The 20,094-nt window shown below is 39.1% G+C and overlaps 1 protein-coding gene across 2 annotated transcripts in view; it reads right to left on the bottom strand.

Annotated features, from left to right (window-relative positions):
- The window catches only part of METTL8 (methyltransferase like 8), a 76,424-nt gene that overhangs the window by 55,917 nt on the left and 413 nt on the right, over positions 1-20,094 (bottom strand). The window contains exon 2 of one of the 2 annotated variants that reach the window (XM_036023298.1): positions 16,325-16,409. The exons of the other annotated variant lie outside the window; for it this stretch is intronic. Coding sequence (XP_035879191.1) covers positions 16,325-16,363 — 39 coding nt within the window. The 5' untranslated portion in view covers positions 16,364-16,409. The remainder of the gene's footprint in view (positions 1-16,324; positions 16,410-20,094) is intronic. 2 annotated transcript variants of the gene reach the window in all.

Below are 20,094 nucleotides of genomic sequence, written 5' to 3'. Positions count from 1 at the left end.
AATTTTTATGAGCCAAACTAATGACAAAAACTGGGGGCAGGGGTTAGGCGACTGGGTGGTAGGTGGATCAGTGGTAGCAAAGGCTGGGATTAGATTACAGGACAGTTAACAAGATTATGTGTTCTCTTGAGGGTTAATACCCCCTTGAAGGGGTATTACTTCTGATATTTCAAAATTGCATTAACCTAGTTGCACAAGAACAATGGACAAGTTTAGCTTAAAACCTTCCACTAAAGAAGTTGCAGGCCTGGGGCATGACTACCCACCACAACCTGCCCAGTTAGGAATTTATGATCAGATCACCCTTGGGGTTATTTTCCCTAGAACCCCCTTTTCATCCACAGGGGAGCACAGTGAGTGACTCACAAGCAGTGGAGCATTCTTCCCAAGGGATTTGGGGCAAGAGCAAGAATTTTATAGAAACTTAGAAGAAGATATAAGAAAACAGGGCATGGTTGGCCAGAAGGGCGGGAATTTCCTTTGAAGACTAGAAGGGCCTATTTCCTAAGAGAAGGTAAACTAGCTGATGGTGAGCTGAAGGACTGCGATGGGTGTGTGTAGGTTTCCACGACAGGTGTTTCCTGAAAGTGAAGGCTGGCTAGGCCATGGCAGAAACCTGGGTCTTGATATAAAAATTAACTTTATCAGAATGCAGATATACATATGAACATGGCTGTCCAGGGGGCCTTGACTGAAATACCTCCAGAAAACTGCAACGCTCTGGCTGTGCCATCAGTTTTCGTGTGGGGAGGCCAGCTTTTCCCAACAGCCCTTCCAGGAAAAGTCTTGTAACTGCCTATGGTCAGGCCTGAAAGATCAGGCATGGGAGTCTGAACTGGAGCCTGCTCCTCACCCAAAGAGAAAAGAATATAAATATTCTTTATCCAACACATAATAAACGTTATTCTGAGAAGTTATATAAACTAAAACCAATAAATTTAATGGGGATGAAAAATGGATTCTATGGAAAATAACCTCACAGGGTGATCTGATCATAAAAATTCCTAACTGGGCAGGTCATGGAGGGTAGTCATGCTCCAGGCCTATAAATTCTTCACTGAAAAAAGGTTAAGCCACCTCTGTCCATTGTTCTCCCGCATCTAGGATAACACACCTTTGAAAAGGTCTTAGCAAGCTGACAAATTCCATTTTCCTAAAAAGCTGAAAACACAGCCTGGGGCAACTTGAATTTTATTTAATATAAAAACAATCTGATTAAATGATCCTTTTAAAACAACAACAACAAAACTCATATAACCTATCAGCCATCTCTTTGCCACCTGATCACATAACGTGTGTCTATAAAGCAATGTTGTTTAACTAAAAACTAGATCTGTACATCAAAATAAGTGTTTCCCTTTCAAATAAGTCACCTTAAGAGATTACTATTTACTCTAATAATAGAAAAACATCTTTGAAATTCCATTTCCAGATAATGTCCTCATAGCAAGCTCATTGATTCTTTTTCATATCCTCAGTGGTGGCAAACTGTTTGCTTTAAGATACATGCCCTTTGTTGTCCTTAGAGTGGGTTGTTGTTCTTGTTGCCATCACTGCATAGACTCCCAACATAATCGCCTTGGAAGAATCATATTCATTGAGATAGAGCTCCTGGGATGTTCTGTTTCTTTAAACAGTCTCAAGCAGTCATACCTCAAATCAAGTTCACACAGTACAAACTGTACTACCACAAATGATAGTATCCTTTTCGCTTTTCTTTTTTAAGAAGCCAAAACTATCTGGAAATACAAGCTAAATGTTTTTTTATTTAAAGCTTTAAAAACATATATGCCTGGCTGGCGTAGCTCAGTGGATTGAGCGCAGGTGTGAACCAAAGTGTCGCAGGTTCGATTGCCAGTCAGGGCACATGCCTGGGTTGCAGGCCATGACCCCCAGCAACCTCACATTGATGTTTCTCTCTCTCTCTTCTATCTCCCTCCCTTCCCTCTCTAAAAATAAATAAATAAAATCTTAAAAAAAGAAACATATATGGATAGCAAAAATAGGAAATATACAGAGGAAAAGGTCCTTCTTATGACTGCAACAAAAAACAATGTGAAATACCTAGGTACAAACTTAGCCAGAAATGTACAGGAATGACATAAACAAAGGTATACAACTCTACAGAAGGGTGTGGGAGATAATTTTAATAAATAGAAAGACAGTACATGGGTTTCTGGAGTGGAAGATTGAACTCTGTGAAAAAGTAAATTCTTGCCAAAATCATCTATAAAACTAAACTAGTTCCAATCAAAATTCAAAGTGTTTTTCGAGAGCTCGAACAAATAATTTCAAAGTTCGTTTGGAAGATAAAATGCAGGGAGCACCAGGAAAATACTGCAGGGGAAGTATGTGGTGACATCGGGTAAAGCGGGGTGGGGGGAGGGTAAGTGCTTCCCTTCCAGACATGAAAATACACTATGAGGGATCCAAGGTGGCAGCGGAGTAGATGAAAGGTACACTCGCCTTCCCCTAGGACCCAAAACTGGAATTACAACTAAATTATAGAACAATCATCCTGTATAACCAACTGAAAACTAGCTAAGGAGAAGTCTTATAAACAAGGATTTACAGAAGAAGCCATATCAAGACTGATAGGAAGGGTGGAGACATGAAAAGGGCTGGCCCCACTCCTATGGGCAGCTGAGGTTCCAGAGGGATATCTCGGCTGTGGGGGTTCCTCCTGAGAAGCTGGGGTCTCAGTCCTGAGCCAGGCTCCCCAGCCCAAAGAACCAGAGCTGGGAAGAGATGCATATATAACATGTGGCTGTGAAAATCAGCAGGGATTCTGTCTACCAGGGAGAGACAGGAGTCTGCTAGAGACACAGGTGCCCTCTTAAAAGGCCAGCACAAAAAAAAATCTCATTTTCAGACACTTACCCTGGGCTCTAGCAGAGGGAGGGCAGTATGAAATAAAATGGCATGAGGAGAAACTGGGATTTGTGGCTCTGGGGCAGGAGCTGAAGGGACAGCCACCAGAATCCCTGTGCTGAGTCACACTCCTGCAGAACACGAACCATCTTTCTTGGGTGGAGCACTCCCCTCTATAAAGACTCAGTCTGGGAAAGCAACAGCCCCACCCTCTGGGCTCCCTGTCTCCCTACCCTGTGGAGCTTTTGCTCTGCTGAGGAGACAGCTGTCTGAGCTGGGCAGATTCAGTAAGTGTCAGTGACTGAGTTGTGTGACTTTGGGGCAGCAGACATTTACCTCACTTTCCTGTGAACCTGACCAGCACCTCCCCCTCATGAGGAATCCACTAGCCCCATCATCCCACCACGAGCAGCCCTGACCTGTTGAGACTGGGCTCCCTGAAGAATTTAGGACAGACTGAGTTGTGTGGCTCTAGGACAGGGGACACCGCCCCCCTCACGCCGCCACGCCCAACTGGTGTAGAGTCCTCTCTTCACACAGCAAAATCTAAGTCTGTTTGGGCCTGCTAAACTCTACAGGCCTCACTCTGATGACTCCCTGTGACCCCATACCACAACAAAGGTGTGCAGTCCCAGCGGGTGGCAGCTAGACTTGGTATACCCTGGAACATTGGACCTCAGACCCAGCATTGGCACTGAGTTAGAACCTGTATCTATCTGGTCGCTAAACACCACTCACTCTTCCCTGGTGACTCACTGGGAATTTACCTCATGCAACTCAACTACCGCCAGAGGCTCTTTCAGTGACTGTGCGTAACAGGCTGGTAGCAGGTGGAGACAAGTGGAGATGGATCTTGCGTGCCTTGGAACTTTTGCAGACCTACAATGAGGCCCGATTCTGGTAAAAGCCAGCCCTGGTGCACAGCTTGGTCCTTCCCATGCACTTCCAGGCCCAGAAGAAGAAGCCACAAATTATGCATAGATTGCCCAAAACAGATTGCCTAGGGCCAGTCACAGGCAGTGTCTCACACTTGTCTGCACCAGAATCCCTCCCAAGAGGCCCCAGAACCAACACACCCCGTGGGAATAGAGGGAACATAGCTCGACATAAGAAAGGACACATTTGACAAACCCACAGCCAATATCATACTCAATGGTCAATGGACAAAAACTAAAAGTGTTTCCCTTAAGATCAGGAACAAAACAGGAATGTGCACTTTCACCACTACAACATAGTACTGAAAGTCCTAGCCACAGAAATCAGACAAAAGGAAGAGAAGAAAAGGCATCCCAATTGGAAAAGAAGAAGTATTACTTGCAGATGGCATGATACTATATATAGAGAACCCTAAAGATTCTACCAAAAAACTACTAGAACTGATAAATGAATTCAGTAAAGTAGTAGGATACAAAATGAACTTTCAGAAATCAGTTGCATTGCTATACTAATAATGAACTATCAGAAAGGAAAACTAATGCCCTGGCTGGTGTAGCTCAGTGGATTGAGCGCTAGCCTGCAAACTGAAGGGTCGCTGGTTAGATTCCCATTCAGGGCACATGCCTGGGTTGTGGGATGGGTTCTCTGTGGGCAGCATGTGACAGGCAACCACACATTGATGTTTCTCTCCCTCCCTTTCTCCCTCCCGTCCCCTCTCTCAAAAATAAGTAAATAAATCTGAAAGAAAGAAAGAAGAAAGAAAGAAAGAAAGAAAGAAAGAAGAAAGAAAGAAAGACTAAGAAAACAACCCCACTGACAATTGTTTCAAAAAGAATAAAATACCTAGGAATAAATTTAACCAAGGAGGTAAAAGACCTGTATTCAGAAAATTATAAGACACTGAAGAAAGAAACTGAAGATGATACAAATAAGTGGAAGTGTATACTGTGTTCATAGATAGGAAGAATTAACATAATTAAAATGTCCATACTACCCAAAGCAATCTATAAATTTAATGCAATTCTTATAAGTTACCATGGTGTATTTCACAGAACTAGAACAAATATATCAAAATTTGTGTGGAACCGCAAAAGACCCTGAATAGCAACAGCAATGCTAAGAAAAAAGAACAAAGGTGGAGGGAATCATGCTTCCTGATATCCAACTGTACTACAAAGACATAATAAAACAGCCTGGTACTGGCATAAAAGATAGGCATATAGATCAATGGAACACAATAGAGAAACTCAGAAATAAACCTACACCTTTATGGTCAATATTTGACAAAAAAAGAGGCAATAACATACAATGGGATAAAATTCTATTCAATAAATGGCACTGGAAAATTGGACAGATACATGGAAACAAATAAAAACTAGACTTTTCTTGCACCACACACAATAATAGACTCAAAATGGATTAAAAACTTAAGATTTGAAACCATAAAATCCTAGAAGAAAACATAGGTAGTAAAATCTTGGGCATCGCTCATAGCAAATTTTTTCTGATACATTTCCTTAGGTAAAGGAAACAAAAGAAAAAATAAACAAATGAAACTACACTAAACTAAAAAGGTTTTGCATAGCAAAGGAAACCATCAACAAAGTAAAGAGACAACCCACTGAATGGGAGAACATATTCACCAATGATACATCTGATAAGAAGTTAATATCCAAAATTTATAAAGAACTTATAAAACTGAACACCAGACAACCAAGCAAACAAACAAACAATTATTAAAAAATGGTCAAAGGCTCTGAATAGACACTTCTCCAAAGAGGACATACAGATGGCCAACAGACATATGAAAAGATGCTCAATGTCACTAATCCTTAGAGAAATGCAAATAAAAACCACAATGAGATATCACCTCACACCTGTCAGAATGGCCATCATCAATAAGTCAACAAACAACAAGTGTTGGTGAGGGTGTGGAGAAAAGGAAACCCTTGTGCACTGTTGGTGGGAATGCAGACTGGTGCAGCTACTATGGAAAGCAGTATGGAGATACCTCAACAAATTAAAAATGGAACTGCCTTATGACTCAGTTTTGGAAATATATCTGAAGAAACCTGAAACACTAACTCGAAAGAATTTATGCACCCCTGTTTTCATTGCATCGTTATTTACAATAGCCAAGATTTGGGAGCAGCCCAAGAGTCTTTCAGTAGATACATGGATATATAAAGCTGTGGTACATTTACACAATGGAATACTACTCAGCTGTTTAAAAAAAGGGAATCTGCCCTGAGCAGACAGCTCAGTTGGTTAGAGCATTGTCCCGATATACCAAGGCTGCAGGTTCAATCTTCATTCAGGGCACACCCAAGAAGCAACCAATGGATGCATAACTAAGTGCAAAAACAAATTGGTGTCTCTCATGTCTCTCTCTCAAACTGACAACTAAACATTAATAATCATAAATCAATAAAAAGAAAAATCTTACCCCCTGCGACAGCAGGATGGATCTGCAGAGTACTATGCTAAGTGAAATGAGCTAGTTAGAGAAATACAAGTACCATATGATTTCACTCATATGCAACATAATGAACAAAAAAACCCAAACTAAACAGACTCACAGAGAATAGACTGACAGCTGTCTGAGGGGAGGTGGGAGATGCAGGGCTAGATAAATAAGGTAAAGGGATTAAACAAAAGAAAAAAAAGAAACTCATAAGGACAGACCACAGCATTGTGATTACCACAGGGGAAGGAGTTGGGGTGTGGTGTAGGGGGTGTAGGGGGGTTAAATGGTGATGGAAGGAGACTTGACCTTGGGGAGTGAACACACAATACAATATACAGATGATGGGTTGTAGAACTGTACACCTGAAACCTATATATTTTATTAACCAATATCACCCCAATAATTCCATTAAAAAATAAAGTACAAGACATATCTACAAACAAACAAACCTCAAAACAATGTATTACAAAACAAGTACATCTTAGCCATATCCATAGTGCCAGGATATACACTTTAAGCAATGGAATGAAAGAGAAAGTCCAGAAAGTAGTCAAAATGTACATAAGAATTCCATTTGTTACTTGATATCAAACTATATTACAAGGTCACTATAATCAAAACAGTCTGGTACTAGCATAAGAACACATATAGACCAATGGAACAGAATAGAGAGCCCAGAAATAAACTCTTGTCAATACGGTCAGTTAATATTTGACAAAGGGGGCAGGAACATAAAATGGAGTAAAAATAGCCTCTTTGATAAATGGTGTTGGGAGATCTGGACAAGTACATCCAAAAAGAAAGAGGAAAGAATGAGAGGGAGAAAGAGGAAGGAAGGAAGGAAGGAAGGAAGGAAGGAAGGAAGGAAGGGAGGGAGGGAGGGAGGGGGGAGGAGGGAGGGGGAGGGAGGGAGGGAGGGAGGAAGGAAGAGAGAGAGAGAAAGAGAAAGGAGGGGGGAGGGAGGAAGGACAGGAAGGAAGGAAGGAACTAGATCACCAACTTACACCATGCACCAAAATAAACTCAAGATGGATAAAAAACTTAAATATAAGTCAAGACACCATAAAAGTCCTAGAGGAAAACATAGGCAGGGAAATTTCAGATATTGCATGCAGCAATATTTTTACCAATACACCTGCTACAGCAAGGGATATAAAGGAAAGAATAAGCAAATAGGACTATATCAAACTAAAATACTTCTGCATGACTAAAAAAACATCGATAAAATGGAAAAGAAGCCAACCTTATGATAAGGAAAACATATTTGCCAATGATACCTAGGACAAGGGTTTGATCTCCAAAAATATAAAGAACTCACATGACTCCAATCCAGGAAGACAATCCAATTAAAAAACGGGCAAAGGACCTGAACAGACACTTCTCAAAGAAGGATATACAAAGGGCCTAGAGACACATGAAAAAATGCTCAACATCACAGCCATTAAAAAGATGCAAATTAAAACCTCAATGAGATACCACTTCACATCAGTCAGAATGGCCATTATTAATAAATCAACAAACAAGTGCTACTGTGGTTGTGGCGAAAAGGGACCCTAGCACACTGTTGGTGGGAATGCAGACTAGTGCAGCCCCTGTGGAAAACAGTATGGAATTTTCTAAAAAACCTGAAAATGGAACTTCCTTTCAATCTAGCAATCCCACTGCTGGGACCATACCCTAAGAATCTTGAATCACCAATTCAAAAGAACCTATGCACCCCAATGTTCATAGCAGCATTATTTACAATAGCCAAGTGCTGGAAACAGCCTAGGTGCCCATCAATAAACAAGTGGACCAAAAAACTGGTACATTTACACAATGGAATACTATGCAGCAGAAAGAAGGAACTTCTACCCTTTGACAGCATGCATGGAACTGGAGAGCATTATGCTAAGTGAAATAAGCCAGGTGGTGAAAGAGAAATACCACATGATTTTACCTGTAAGTGGAACCTAATCAACAAAACAAACAAATGAACAAAATAGAACCAGAGACACTGAAATAAAGAACAAACTGACAGTGACCAGAGAGGAGGAGGGAGAGGACAACGGAGAAAGAAAGGGAGGAAGCAAGCAAAGGAACATGAATAGAGGACTCATGGGCACGGACAATGGGGGCAGATTGACTGTGGGAGTGGGGTGGGGATAGAGTAGGGGTGAGCAATGGGAAAAAAGATGGGACAACTGTAACTGAACAACAGTAAATTTTTTTAAAAAAGGAATTCCATTTGTAATAAAGATAATATTCACTTTAGGGGGTAGAGGCTTGCTTATTCAAAGAACTGTATTAATAAAATGGGCTACATATTTGGAAAAATAAAGTTATATCCCTACCCTATATCTAACATGAAAATAAATTCCAGGATATTTTTCATATAAAATACTTCTTAATAGACCTTGAAAAAAACAGAGGTGAACACTTATTAAAAAGTGGGGTAGAAAAACCTCTTTTGAACATGATATCAAAGCTATAAAGTATAAAAAGAAAGGAAAAAACAAAGAGGTTGCTTACAAAAATGTGTGGGAAGACATGCTATAACCCAGCACCGTGTGGTGATGGGCGGTGGGCAGGGACAAGCTTCCTCATGCGCTGTCGGGGGACATGCACTGAGGGAACTATGGCAACACATGGAAAATTTTAAAGACAAAATTTTATGGAAAATTCCATTTATAGAAATATATCCTGAGGATATAAGCAGAAGTATTTTAAGGATTTGTCACGGCATTGTTTGTACATTATACTGAAAATCTCCAAAAAATCTAAATACTCATCTTTAGAGGGATGACTAAATTATTGTACATTCACATAAAGATTATGTATCCACTTAAAATGTTGCTAAAACATAGACTTATTGACATGTAAAGAAGTCCATTATTTATTAGGTGGGGAGAAAAGGCAGGTACCTTTAGTGTAATCTTATTTTTAAAAATTAACATATATACCAACAAGTACAGAAAAGGTCTAGAAGAATTCACAGGAGTTATCTTTCATTGAAAGGCTCAAGGAAACCCTAGTATTTCTTCTTAATACATCTGGAAACGTACTTTTCGTTTCTTTTTAAGTAAACTCAAATTACCTTTATAATCAGAAAACAAAAATATTTTTAAATCACTAAGTATGCAATTCTATATAATATTCATGGGTAGAGGATCCATGCTTGAGAAAAAAGAAAAAAAAAACAAGATAGCATAGGCAGTAGTAACAGTAACACTAGAAAGGGTTCAAAAATTTTCTGGTAGACACCATGAAAATGTAGGGAAGAGGGCATGGAATTTCTAAGAACTGGTTAATGGTGGTTAATGGGACACAGAAAAGCAACAGGCCCTTTGGACACGGGGCTGGGGAGAGGGGAGCTGGTGACGGGGCGGAGCATTGCTCTCCGACGGTTCCTAACAGGCCCGGGACCGTGTGGGTCTGAGGGCCGGGGGTTGGGGACCCCTGCTTTAAAATACCCCAATTTGTTATACCAGGTAAGGAATGCAGATGCTGAGCAGGTAGGGCAAAGAACCCTGAAAGAAATTATTGGAAAAGGCAAAGAGTAGCAGTAGGAGATGAAAAAGAGATAAATAATCCGTACTAGAATGTCAAATTCCAGTTACCCAGAAACTTCCTAGTCACCATCTATGGCAGGGACGTGCTACTTGCTGCACTGCTGTTTGACATTATGGCTGCTCTCTCTTTCCATTTGGTAACTGTTTCTGATGTGCCAGAACCTTTTCATTTATAGTACTTGCTAATCGTCATCAGGCAGCAAACACAGATGGCACCAGTCAGGTCTGCCTAGCCTAACTCCGGGGAGAGCTCGCGCGCCCTCTGCCGGTCAGCTGCACACCAGAACAAGAGGGTGTCTGAAGGAGACAGCTTCCCCAAGCACAGGGATGCACGTGAGTTCTCTACACAGCTAATTTCAGTGAAGAGTTCGGAAACCATTTCCTCAAAATGCATCCCCGCCCAAAGAGACAATTCCAGATTAAAACGATGCCTTCCTTTGTTACACCAGAGAAAACTATAAAAACCAAAGTTCTATGTGAAAATACAGCATGAAAGTGTTTTAAATTCAAATGATATCACCTTACTATATAATAAATAAAAAGGTATGCAGATGACTGCAACACAATATGACTATAGAGCCCATTAGAGTTTTATTCTGGTTGAAAGCCTGAAAATTACTATAACAATAAGATCTGCATAGGTTTTACAACTTACAAAAAGCTCTCATTTTCACACCTAACCCTGGTAACCATCCTATAATCCAAGGAGGAAGGCAAGGCAAGCTTTTCTACTGTCACCATTCTACAGATGTGGGAGATGAGACTCAAAGAGATTCCCTGAGTTGCCTCAATCACACACATACAAGAGCCAGGGTCCAAGCAGGCCTCCTAACCCCAAATTCTACATTCTACTTGCTATACTATTCTGCCTGTGCTGCTGATCTCTGAAGAGTTTTCCAAAGAGTTGGCATGTATTTTAGGTAGAGATGTAAAAGGCTTAAAACACATGCTTTTATAATGCATTCCATTTTGTTTCAGATGCTACCAAAATTTTAGGTGCTGAGCCCTAAATCTGAGGGAGTTTGCACTGGAGGCAGAGCTTTGCCCTAAAGGAACATCAGTTTAACAAGAGAAGTGGTCATTTTAGCAAGGAATCTCCTAAAAACCAAATGAAGTTAGCTAAAGCATTTCTATGTGTGGCATGCCTATTCCCATAAAAAGTAGACCCTGTCAGGCTTTCTGGTTTCTGCATTCACTTAGTCACACAGCATGAAACCAGCAATGGCAGTCCTCAAGTTCTGGTTCTGCTTTCCCTTGAATCTTTATAATCCTAATGATTTCCCCCTTATGAACAAAGCATTATACACTGTTTTGTTGGAGTGCCAAGCTAAAAATCAGTATGCTGCAGAGAGATTCAGTGAAATTCAGCTATTATCACAGAGATCCCCCAAACTAAAGAACAAAGCAAAGTAGTAATGATAAATAAAATCAAAGAATTACACAGTGCTGACACAGTGCTGAGTATGTGCCAGGCATACTCCAGGTGCTTTATATACAATAACCCATTTAACAAACAAATACATTGAGGCACAGAGAGTAGTAATTCTAGTTAGTTAGTATAACCATGTTCACACAGCTAGTAAATAGTGAGGCTGAGATGTGGACCCAAGCAGGCTGGTAACAGGGTTCATTTCCTTAATCATTAAAGCTATGTTGCCTCTATATGGTGGTGTCTTCCATCTTTTTGTTGTGTTTTTAAAGCACACTTTTAATTTTAGAACAGTTTTAGATTTACAGCAAAGCTGCAGATAGTACAGAGTTCCAATATACCTGACAGTTTCCCCTATTATCAAAATCTCACACTAGTAAATTAAGCCAGTATTAATACATTATTATAAACTTCAGTCCATACTTTATTCACATTCCCTTCATTTTTACCTAGAGTCCTTCTTCTCCCTCGGGATTCCATCTGAGACACCACATCACATTTGGTCATCAGGCCTCTTTAGGCCCCTCTGTCTAACAGTTTCTCAGGCTTTCGTTGTTTCTGATGACCTTGACAGTTAGTTTTGAGGAGTACTGATCATTACCTGGTAGAATGATCCTCAATGAATATTCATCAATGTTTTTTCATGAGTAGACTGGGGGTATGGGTTTTAGGCAGGAAAACCATGGCGGTAAACTGCCATGCTTATCACATCATATCAAGAGCAAATGATATAAACATAACTTATTACTGTTTGATGTCACATAAACCTTGATCACTTGGATGAGGTGGTGACTGACAGCTTTTATCCACCGTAATAAGTTGTCCCCTGCCCCCTTTCCCAACAGTATTTTTTAGAGGGAAATGGGCTATGCATAATCCACACTTAAGGAGCAGTGGTGAATTATGCTAGTCCCTCTGAAGGTAAAAGTACTACATAAATTATTTGGAATTCTTTTGCATGGGAGATTTGACTCTTCTTCCACATTTATTTATTTATTCAATCATTTGTTTATATCAGTATGGACTCATAGGTAATTATTTTAAACTGTGGATTATAACCCAATACTACTTTATTACAGTTGGCTCTTATATCCTTTGACACACTTCCATAGTGTTTTTTGGTTTTGGCACCTCCCTTACTTTCTGGCAGTACAAGCCTGCGTTGCAGGCCCATGTGTATGAGCTTGACTCAGTCTCAGAATTAGCTGTTTCTCCAAAGAGCAGTTGTTCTTTTCTTAAAGAATGGTCTGGGTACCAGGTTTGTATCCTCATACAAGGTTGCTTCTAGGCTCCCTCAACTGACAAAGCAAGGAAATACATGTGTACAATGAATCAAGCATATACATATATCTTACCGATAAATTTTCTCTATGCATCTATCTATATATAGTAAGCTAAAATGAAGTTCATACTAATGTCTCCAACTTTAATCCATTACCATGGGATGGATCATTCAGCCTTTACTTCTTGCTTGTCTGTAATCTCTCACTCCACAGTAAGAAACCTGGTTCCTATCATCCACCAACCAGTTATTAATTATTCAATTCCAGTACACATGTACTGCAGTTTCAGAATTAATCCATACGTCTACAGGAAACTATCAGCTACAGTACAGTGCATACGTACAGTTCCTACTGTCTTTAGTCTTGAGTTTCACTTTCAAAGTTACTTAGGTCGCACCTCTCCCCTTACCCTTTCAGTGAGGTTATTGCCTACATTGTAATCAGTTAGATTCTTATGTGCAGACAGTATGCATTCCATCCTGGAGTTCCCACTTCCCCTTAATTATTTTTTAAAATTTTGCATACATTAAGGTGTACTCTTTGTGCTGTGAAGCTCTATGGATTTTAACAAATGCATAGTGGCATTATCTGTCATTAGAGAATCGTACAAAACAGTTTCACTGCCCTAAAAAATCCTCCATCCTACTAATCAACCTCACCCCTCCCCAAACTTCTGTTATATTTTCCTAACAGTAGATGCACTAGACATCATTGCTTCTCATCCTTTCCCCTTCCAACAATGTGTTCACATTTATAAACTCATGTGATTCTCACTTCAATCCTGAATGTTTCCACTCAGCAGATGATTGAATGAAGCTCATGAGAATAAGTGGCTTGGGCAAGATCTCACTAAGTGGTGGTGCTTGCCTGAACTATACCTTGTGCTTTTTAACTCCTGGTATGATGCTCTCTCTACTACGCAGCACTACTTCTTGTTTTTTTTCAGCAAGGAAGGAAATGGCTGTGCATAGAGACAAGAAGAAAAGAAGACAGAAATGATGAATGGTAAGTGATCATATCGACGTTAATGGAAACTTTTAGACTGAAAATATAAGACAGTGGAATTCTAGTTCTGATGATTTGGTGAACTCACACTCCAAAACCTTTCTTCTATAAAATACTCCCAAAAGGCTGGTTAAATTCATTTAAAACTATATCTTATTAACTCTGTCATTGAGTCACTAAGAAGGAACAAGAAATCTTCAGGAAGGAACAAACCTAGTAAAGATCCAGAAAGCTGAGTAACCATTGAAGCCATTGCCTGCCCTAATCCCACAAGGTATTAAACACACACACACACCACACAACACACACACACCTTCTCTAAATAACTCATTTGGTTTAACATTAGGAAATATTTCTGTGTTATTCACTAAATTATCAGATTAAAGAAAAAACAATTATATGACCTCCTCAGCAAATAGAGAAAGTAGTTGATTAAATTCAACACCCATTTGAGGCTAAAAATCAGATAAATAAAACTTTTAGCAAACATTGAATGGATGGTAATTTCATTAACCTGATAAAGGGTGGCTACCAAAAGCCTACAATGTCATCTTTAATGAAAAAATATTAGAAATGTTAAACATGAGTAAGACAAGAATGCCCACTATCACTGGTTCTGTTCAGCTACACTAAAGGTCCTGGCCGGCACTGGAGAAAAAAGGAGAAATCAAAGTTGAGAGGGTGGTAACAAACTATCAGGGTTTCCTGAGGTCATGATTATCTACACAGAAAATCTCCAAGCCCTACAAATGACAATTATTACTTTTAAAAAAAAGTCTGGCAAGGTTGCTAAATCGATATACAAAACAACAACTACATTTTTATATACTAGCAAAAAATATAGGTAGAAAATCTAATTTTAAAATATACCATGTATAACACTAGTCAAAAATATAATAATGTACTTAGGAAGTTGCAAAATATGAAATCTTTTTAAGAAAAAGTTACAAAACTTCATTGAAAGACACTAAAGATATAAATAAATGGAGAGACATACTGTCTACATAGGTAGGATAATTTTATATGGTAAATATGTCAGTTCTCTTCAAATTGATATACAGATTTAATGCTGTACCAATCAAAATTCCAGTAAGGTTTTTTTTTTTTTGTGGCACTTAAGCTGGTTCAAAAAGAAATATGAAAGTGCAAACTGCAAAAAAAGAGTAGATACTCCTGAAGAAAAGGGATAAGTAGAGGACTTGCCCTACTAGCTCTCATCCTTACTACTAAAATTGGTCAGGTATTAGGCTAGGGAGAGAAAACAGAATGGTAGAAAAGAAAACAGTGCCTAGAAACAGACCTGACTGTAAATACAAAACTTGATACACAACAAGAGTTACCACTGCAGATCTGTGGAGAAATGAGGGACCCTCCAATAAATGGTTCTGGGACAAGTGGTTATTCATGTAGGAAAAAAAAATAGGGATAATAAATGGCATCGGGTTAGGCTGCTACATTTGGTAATTTGTTACACAGCAATAGAAAATACATATATGCTCTAACAGGCGTGCCAGGCAGCAGGTTTAAGAACGCCTATAGCAGAACTTTCTAGGGATAAAACACCTGGAAGAAACTAAAGCCCAGCCAGTAGGAAATTGGTAACTTGGTACAGTATTTCATTGGTACATTCATACAATGAAATACTATATAGCAGTAAAAATAAATGAAATGAGCTAAGGCACTTTGTCAAGTATACTGTTGGAAAAAATAGGCAATTTATAGGAGAGTACATATATACAATATGATTCAATTTATATGGAGTCCAAAACATTAAAAATTTAACATTTTATTTATATAAAGAGAAAAGAGGGACCTGGCAACCAGGAGGGGCACATAGGAGTTGTCCAAGTTTTAGGTAATATTCTGTTTTTTTTTAAGTTGGTGATAGATATATAGGTATTCATTTAAAAATTATTATTTATATATTATGCTATGTTGTCTGTATATATTCTTTGAATAAATAAAATACTTTTTTTGGCTGTGGACTATAATTTTATTCTTTCCAATGTAAATAAATTACATTTGATATTTAATGACACTCATTGATTGACAATATAAAATACTGTCAATCAATGTAAATAAAATAAGAGGAATAGTTTCCAAACTTCACTACCAATCCTTTAAGCCTAATTCTTTCTGGATTTTATATATGTATTATATGTTACACACACACACACACACACACACACTACATGTTCAGACAAATATAATTAAAGTATATATAGATAAAAAACACAAGAACCAAATTTGTGGTGAAAAGCTTCAATAATTTTGAAATAAATTTCCCAAAGTGACTCTCACCTGAACTACTATAATTACCTGCCAACTGGTCTCTCTGTTTCATTCTTGTCCCTGATGTTGTTCCCAACTGTCTCTTAAGGGCTGTATCACTGGTGATTTTCACACACATTATCATGATGCCACATGATATGACCCCTGTCTACTTTCAGGCTCTGATTTACTCCCCTCTTTCCACATGCCACAGCCACAGAACAGATCCTAATATACTTTAGCATTATGTCTAAAATACTGATGTATATGTTTAATAAAATATTGACATTGTATCATGAGTAGTTCCCTGTTTTTCATTTGTTATGGGAATTTGGGGATGCTTACTTGTGGTCCTGCTTTGTGACGATTTCACTAGAATCCTTTTTCTTCATCATTAATGTCCACTGCATTAGAAATCCTGTCATCTCTACCTCCAAAATATGTCCTGAATCTGTTCACTTCTTTCCATCTCTCCTGCTAGCACTCTAGTCCAAACACTATTATCTTTTACCTGGACCAACGGAACAGCCACCTGTCTCCTTGTTTCCATTCTTGCCTGCTGCCCATTACATTCTACACATCACAGCCACAGAGACCTTATTGTAACACAAATTAGATCATGTCACTCTCCTTCAAATGCTTCCCATTATAACAGAATAAAGTCTGAAATTCCTTACCTCTGACATAATTTGATTCCAGCCTACCTTCTCTAAGTTCATCTCTCTCACACACAATGAAGAGCCACACTAGCAGTTCGGACAGTTTCAGAGTAAGCCAAAGTTGTTATTGCCTTGGGGGCAACCTGCATTTATGCAAGCATCTCTCTACCTGGACTATTCTAACCATAGGTCTTTGCAGATTTCTTTCCCATCATTCAGGGTTCAACTCAAAGTCCCCCATTCAGAGAGGCCTTCCCTGACCACTCTGGCTAAAGCAGGGCTCCCAGCCACTGTTTGGCAAGCTTATCGCCCTGTTTTATCTTCTTTGCAACATTATCTATCTCCGGACAGGTAGGGACCTTGTCCATTCTGTTCACTGTTACACTCTATGCCAAAAGGTTTCCCAGAATGTTGTACATGGAAATAATTACATGTTGAATGAATGACCTCTCATGGCCTTCGTTGAAATTGTTTGGTCTGTGAACAAATGTTCAGGTTTAATACCTGAGTGTTTATATATTGATTTGGTTATAACATGCTTCTTTAAACAAATATATGAACAAAAACCATTTAACTTCTGATTTCATTATCTCCTCTTCCTTGTCTTTAAAATATCATGGCAAAGATGGCTAAGTATTTTGTAAATACCACATAGATACAGACTAAAAAAAAGGAACTAAAGTCTGTTCTATGCCCCAAATTAAGAGAAGTCATTTCCAAATCCTAAGCTAGGGTTATTTGTTCATGCCATTTGACTTTCAACAAATGGAAAATAACTACTTTATAGGTAGAGCTGTTGGGGTTTAAGTTTTTAAAGTTATTTCTTCTTATTGACATTGTGGTTTCCTACTGATTTAAAAATTGAAGGGAGACTAAATCTGCATCTATGTTAAAAATACTTAGTTGCTGATAAAAGATTGTATACAAACATTGTCTCTTTTTTTTCCTCACCCAAGGACATTTTTTCATTCCTTGAAAAAATGGTGGGAGGGAGAGAGAGAGAAAGAGAAACACTGATGTGAAAGAAACATTGATTGGTTGTCTTTCTTGTAGGCACCCTGACTGGGGATCAAACCTGCAACCTTGGTATGTGCTCTGACCAGGAATCCAACCCATGACCTTTCGGTTACTGGGTGACATTCCAACCAACCGAGCCATATCGGCCAGGGCGAAACATTGCCTTTAGAGTAGTCCATTCATTCAGTATACAGATGCATCCTTATTACACTGCCTGAGATATAGTTAATGCACATGCATGTTGAATAAATGAATGGACTACCTAAAAACAATGGCGGGAAGTCAAACAACAATTCCAATATAGTGCCACAACCTCCATATGCAGAGTAACATGCTGGAAGAGGGCAAAGCTACAACCACAGTGGAGGGGTCAGAAAAAGTGTCTGAGTGGAGCTGTCATAGCTGGGGTGAGTCTTGAGGTAAACAGATAAGAGACGGAAAGGAAGGGAGCTCCAGACAAAGAAAATTTGAAATGTAAAGGCACAATGGCTTCAGCAAGAGAGCAACACAGCAGAATCATGAGAGCAAATGTGAAGGGTGGAAAGAGATGAGGCAGAAAATGTGTGTGAGTCGCAGATAACAGAGTACTGTGTATGCAATACTAAGGGATTCAGATTTGTCCTGTAAGGTACTTAATACAGACCCCTATGGAATCATGTATGTACCCTCCAGGCTAGGAGATTTCTCTTAGAGAAACCTTTAATTTTCAGTTTGATAAAAACCTAACCAAAAAAAAAATTTCCTAAAAAAAGGACACTCTATATCACCTAGATGACCACCTTTTAATCAAGTACTGTCACAAGATTTCAGTTCACATTTGTGTTTAGGAGTGTACCATTTGTCATGGGCACAGGTTAATGAGAAAACAACCAGGAGTACTTCATGTAAATGATATTGTTTGCCAAGTGAAGGTCAAATAAAATCATGACACATTGGAAGGAATAAAGACTTTACAGTGGTTTAAGGAAAGAAAAGAGGTAAGGGTATTGAGCGATTGATCTCTCAACACAAAGACAAAATGGACGGGCCTTTCTATAATAAGGAAGTTATAACAGGGAGGACAGAGAACATTTTCTTTTAGAGTTTCTTAGGCCTGGCAAAAACAGTCTCATTGGTAACAATGAATAAGTATTCATTTGAATTTGTTTTTAGTTTTGCTACATTTAACTTATAACTATTTATAAGTTACAGTTGCATAAAAGATACAACATAAGGAATTTATATATAGTTTTATATTTGCATATATTTAACATACTGAAAATACTTTAACAATAGAGAATCCTGGGTATACACTTGGGTTTGACAAATTCTGCTCTGGGTGATTGGGAGCCATTCAAAGGTTTTAATAGAAAAAATAGCAGGGTTTGTGCTTTAGAAAAATCACCGGCAGCACTGTAGAATGGCAGAATGGAAAGTATTTAAGGCAGAAAGGAGGTTGCTAATAAAATAATATCCTACCCAGGGAGTATGATAAGGATGGAGAAGAGCTGAATCAAAAGGACTCAGTTATGTGCCCCCACCAGGTGGCTCAGTGATTAGGAGATGATCAATTGTACCCAAAAGGAGCCAAAGGGGGGTGGGATTGAGGGTGGGAGGTGGGCGTGGGTAGGGCCTGGGAAAGTGGAGACAACTGTATTCAAACATCAATTTTAAAAAAGTTAAAAAAAATTGTACACCAAAAGGTTGCATATTCCATCCCTAGTCAGGGGACATACCTAGTTTGGGGGTTTGTTCCATCCAGGTCTGAGCATGTGCCAGAGGTAAACCTGTCTATGTCTCTCTCTCTCTCTCTCTCCTCTCCCCTCTCCACCCTTCTCTCTGCCTCCCATCCGCCCTCCTTCCCTCCCTCCCTCCCTCTCTCTCCCCCCTCAAATCAATAAATATATCATCAGAGGACATTTTTTTAAGGACTTGGTTGTGGGTGAGGGGGTAAAGGTATCTATGATCACTGTCCCTTGGGGGATTTCATGCTGAAGTAAACACCACAAGAAGGCAAACCAGTGACCATGAAGGGGAAGGAGAGAGGAAAGAGAAATGATGGATTCAATTTAGCAATGATTTGAATTTCATTTCAGCCAAAGAAAATCCAGTTATCTTTTTTCTGAGTCTCAGTTTTCTCAGTGACAGCTGCATTCATGAATTACCAAATTAACTATTTTAGCGCTGTCTAAAAATACACAAAGCACTCCACAGTATGCTGTAAATAAGTTATGAAAAATCAGCAAAAGCCCAGCCCCTAAAGGGAATTCAGCAGGGTTAAAAAGGTATAAGGCAAATTTTTACTAAACTATATACTTCAACTACGACCCAATGCACCCACTCAGTATTGTAGTTTTTGCTGTCCGATGCCATCTCTCCCTCGCGTACGTATTGAACAAGAGGTAGCACGCCAAGCCTACGTGGGAGATGCAAAGACAGCACTCTCAAAGGACTTACAAGCAGAGCAATGGGACGCATCTGGTGCAAGATTACTGAAAATGTAGTGTATTCGGAACTTTGACCCGGTTAGCTATTTTAATGTTATTTAGAGGATTCAACATGGAATTGTTTAGGCAGTCCAATAAGAATGTAAACGTTTCACATTTTATTTCCATGAAGGAAGGGG

This window comes from Phyllostomus discolor, chromosome 4 (genome assembly GCF_004126475.2).
Source record: "Phyllostomus discolor isolate MPI-MPIP mPhyDis1 chromosome 4, mPhyDis1.pri.v3, whole genome shotgun sequence".
Lineage (NCBI taxonomy): Eukaryota > Metazoa > Chordata > Mammalia > Chiroptera > Phyllostomidae > Phyllostomus > Phyllostomus discolor.
The sequence above is the reverse complement of the archived record's forward strand: the minus strand, read 5'-3'. Positions and strand labels throughout refer to the sequence as shown.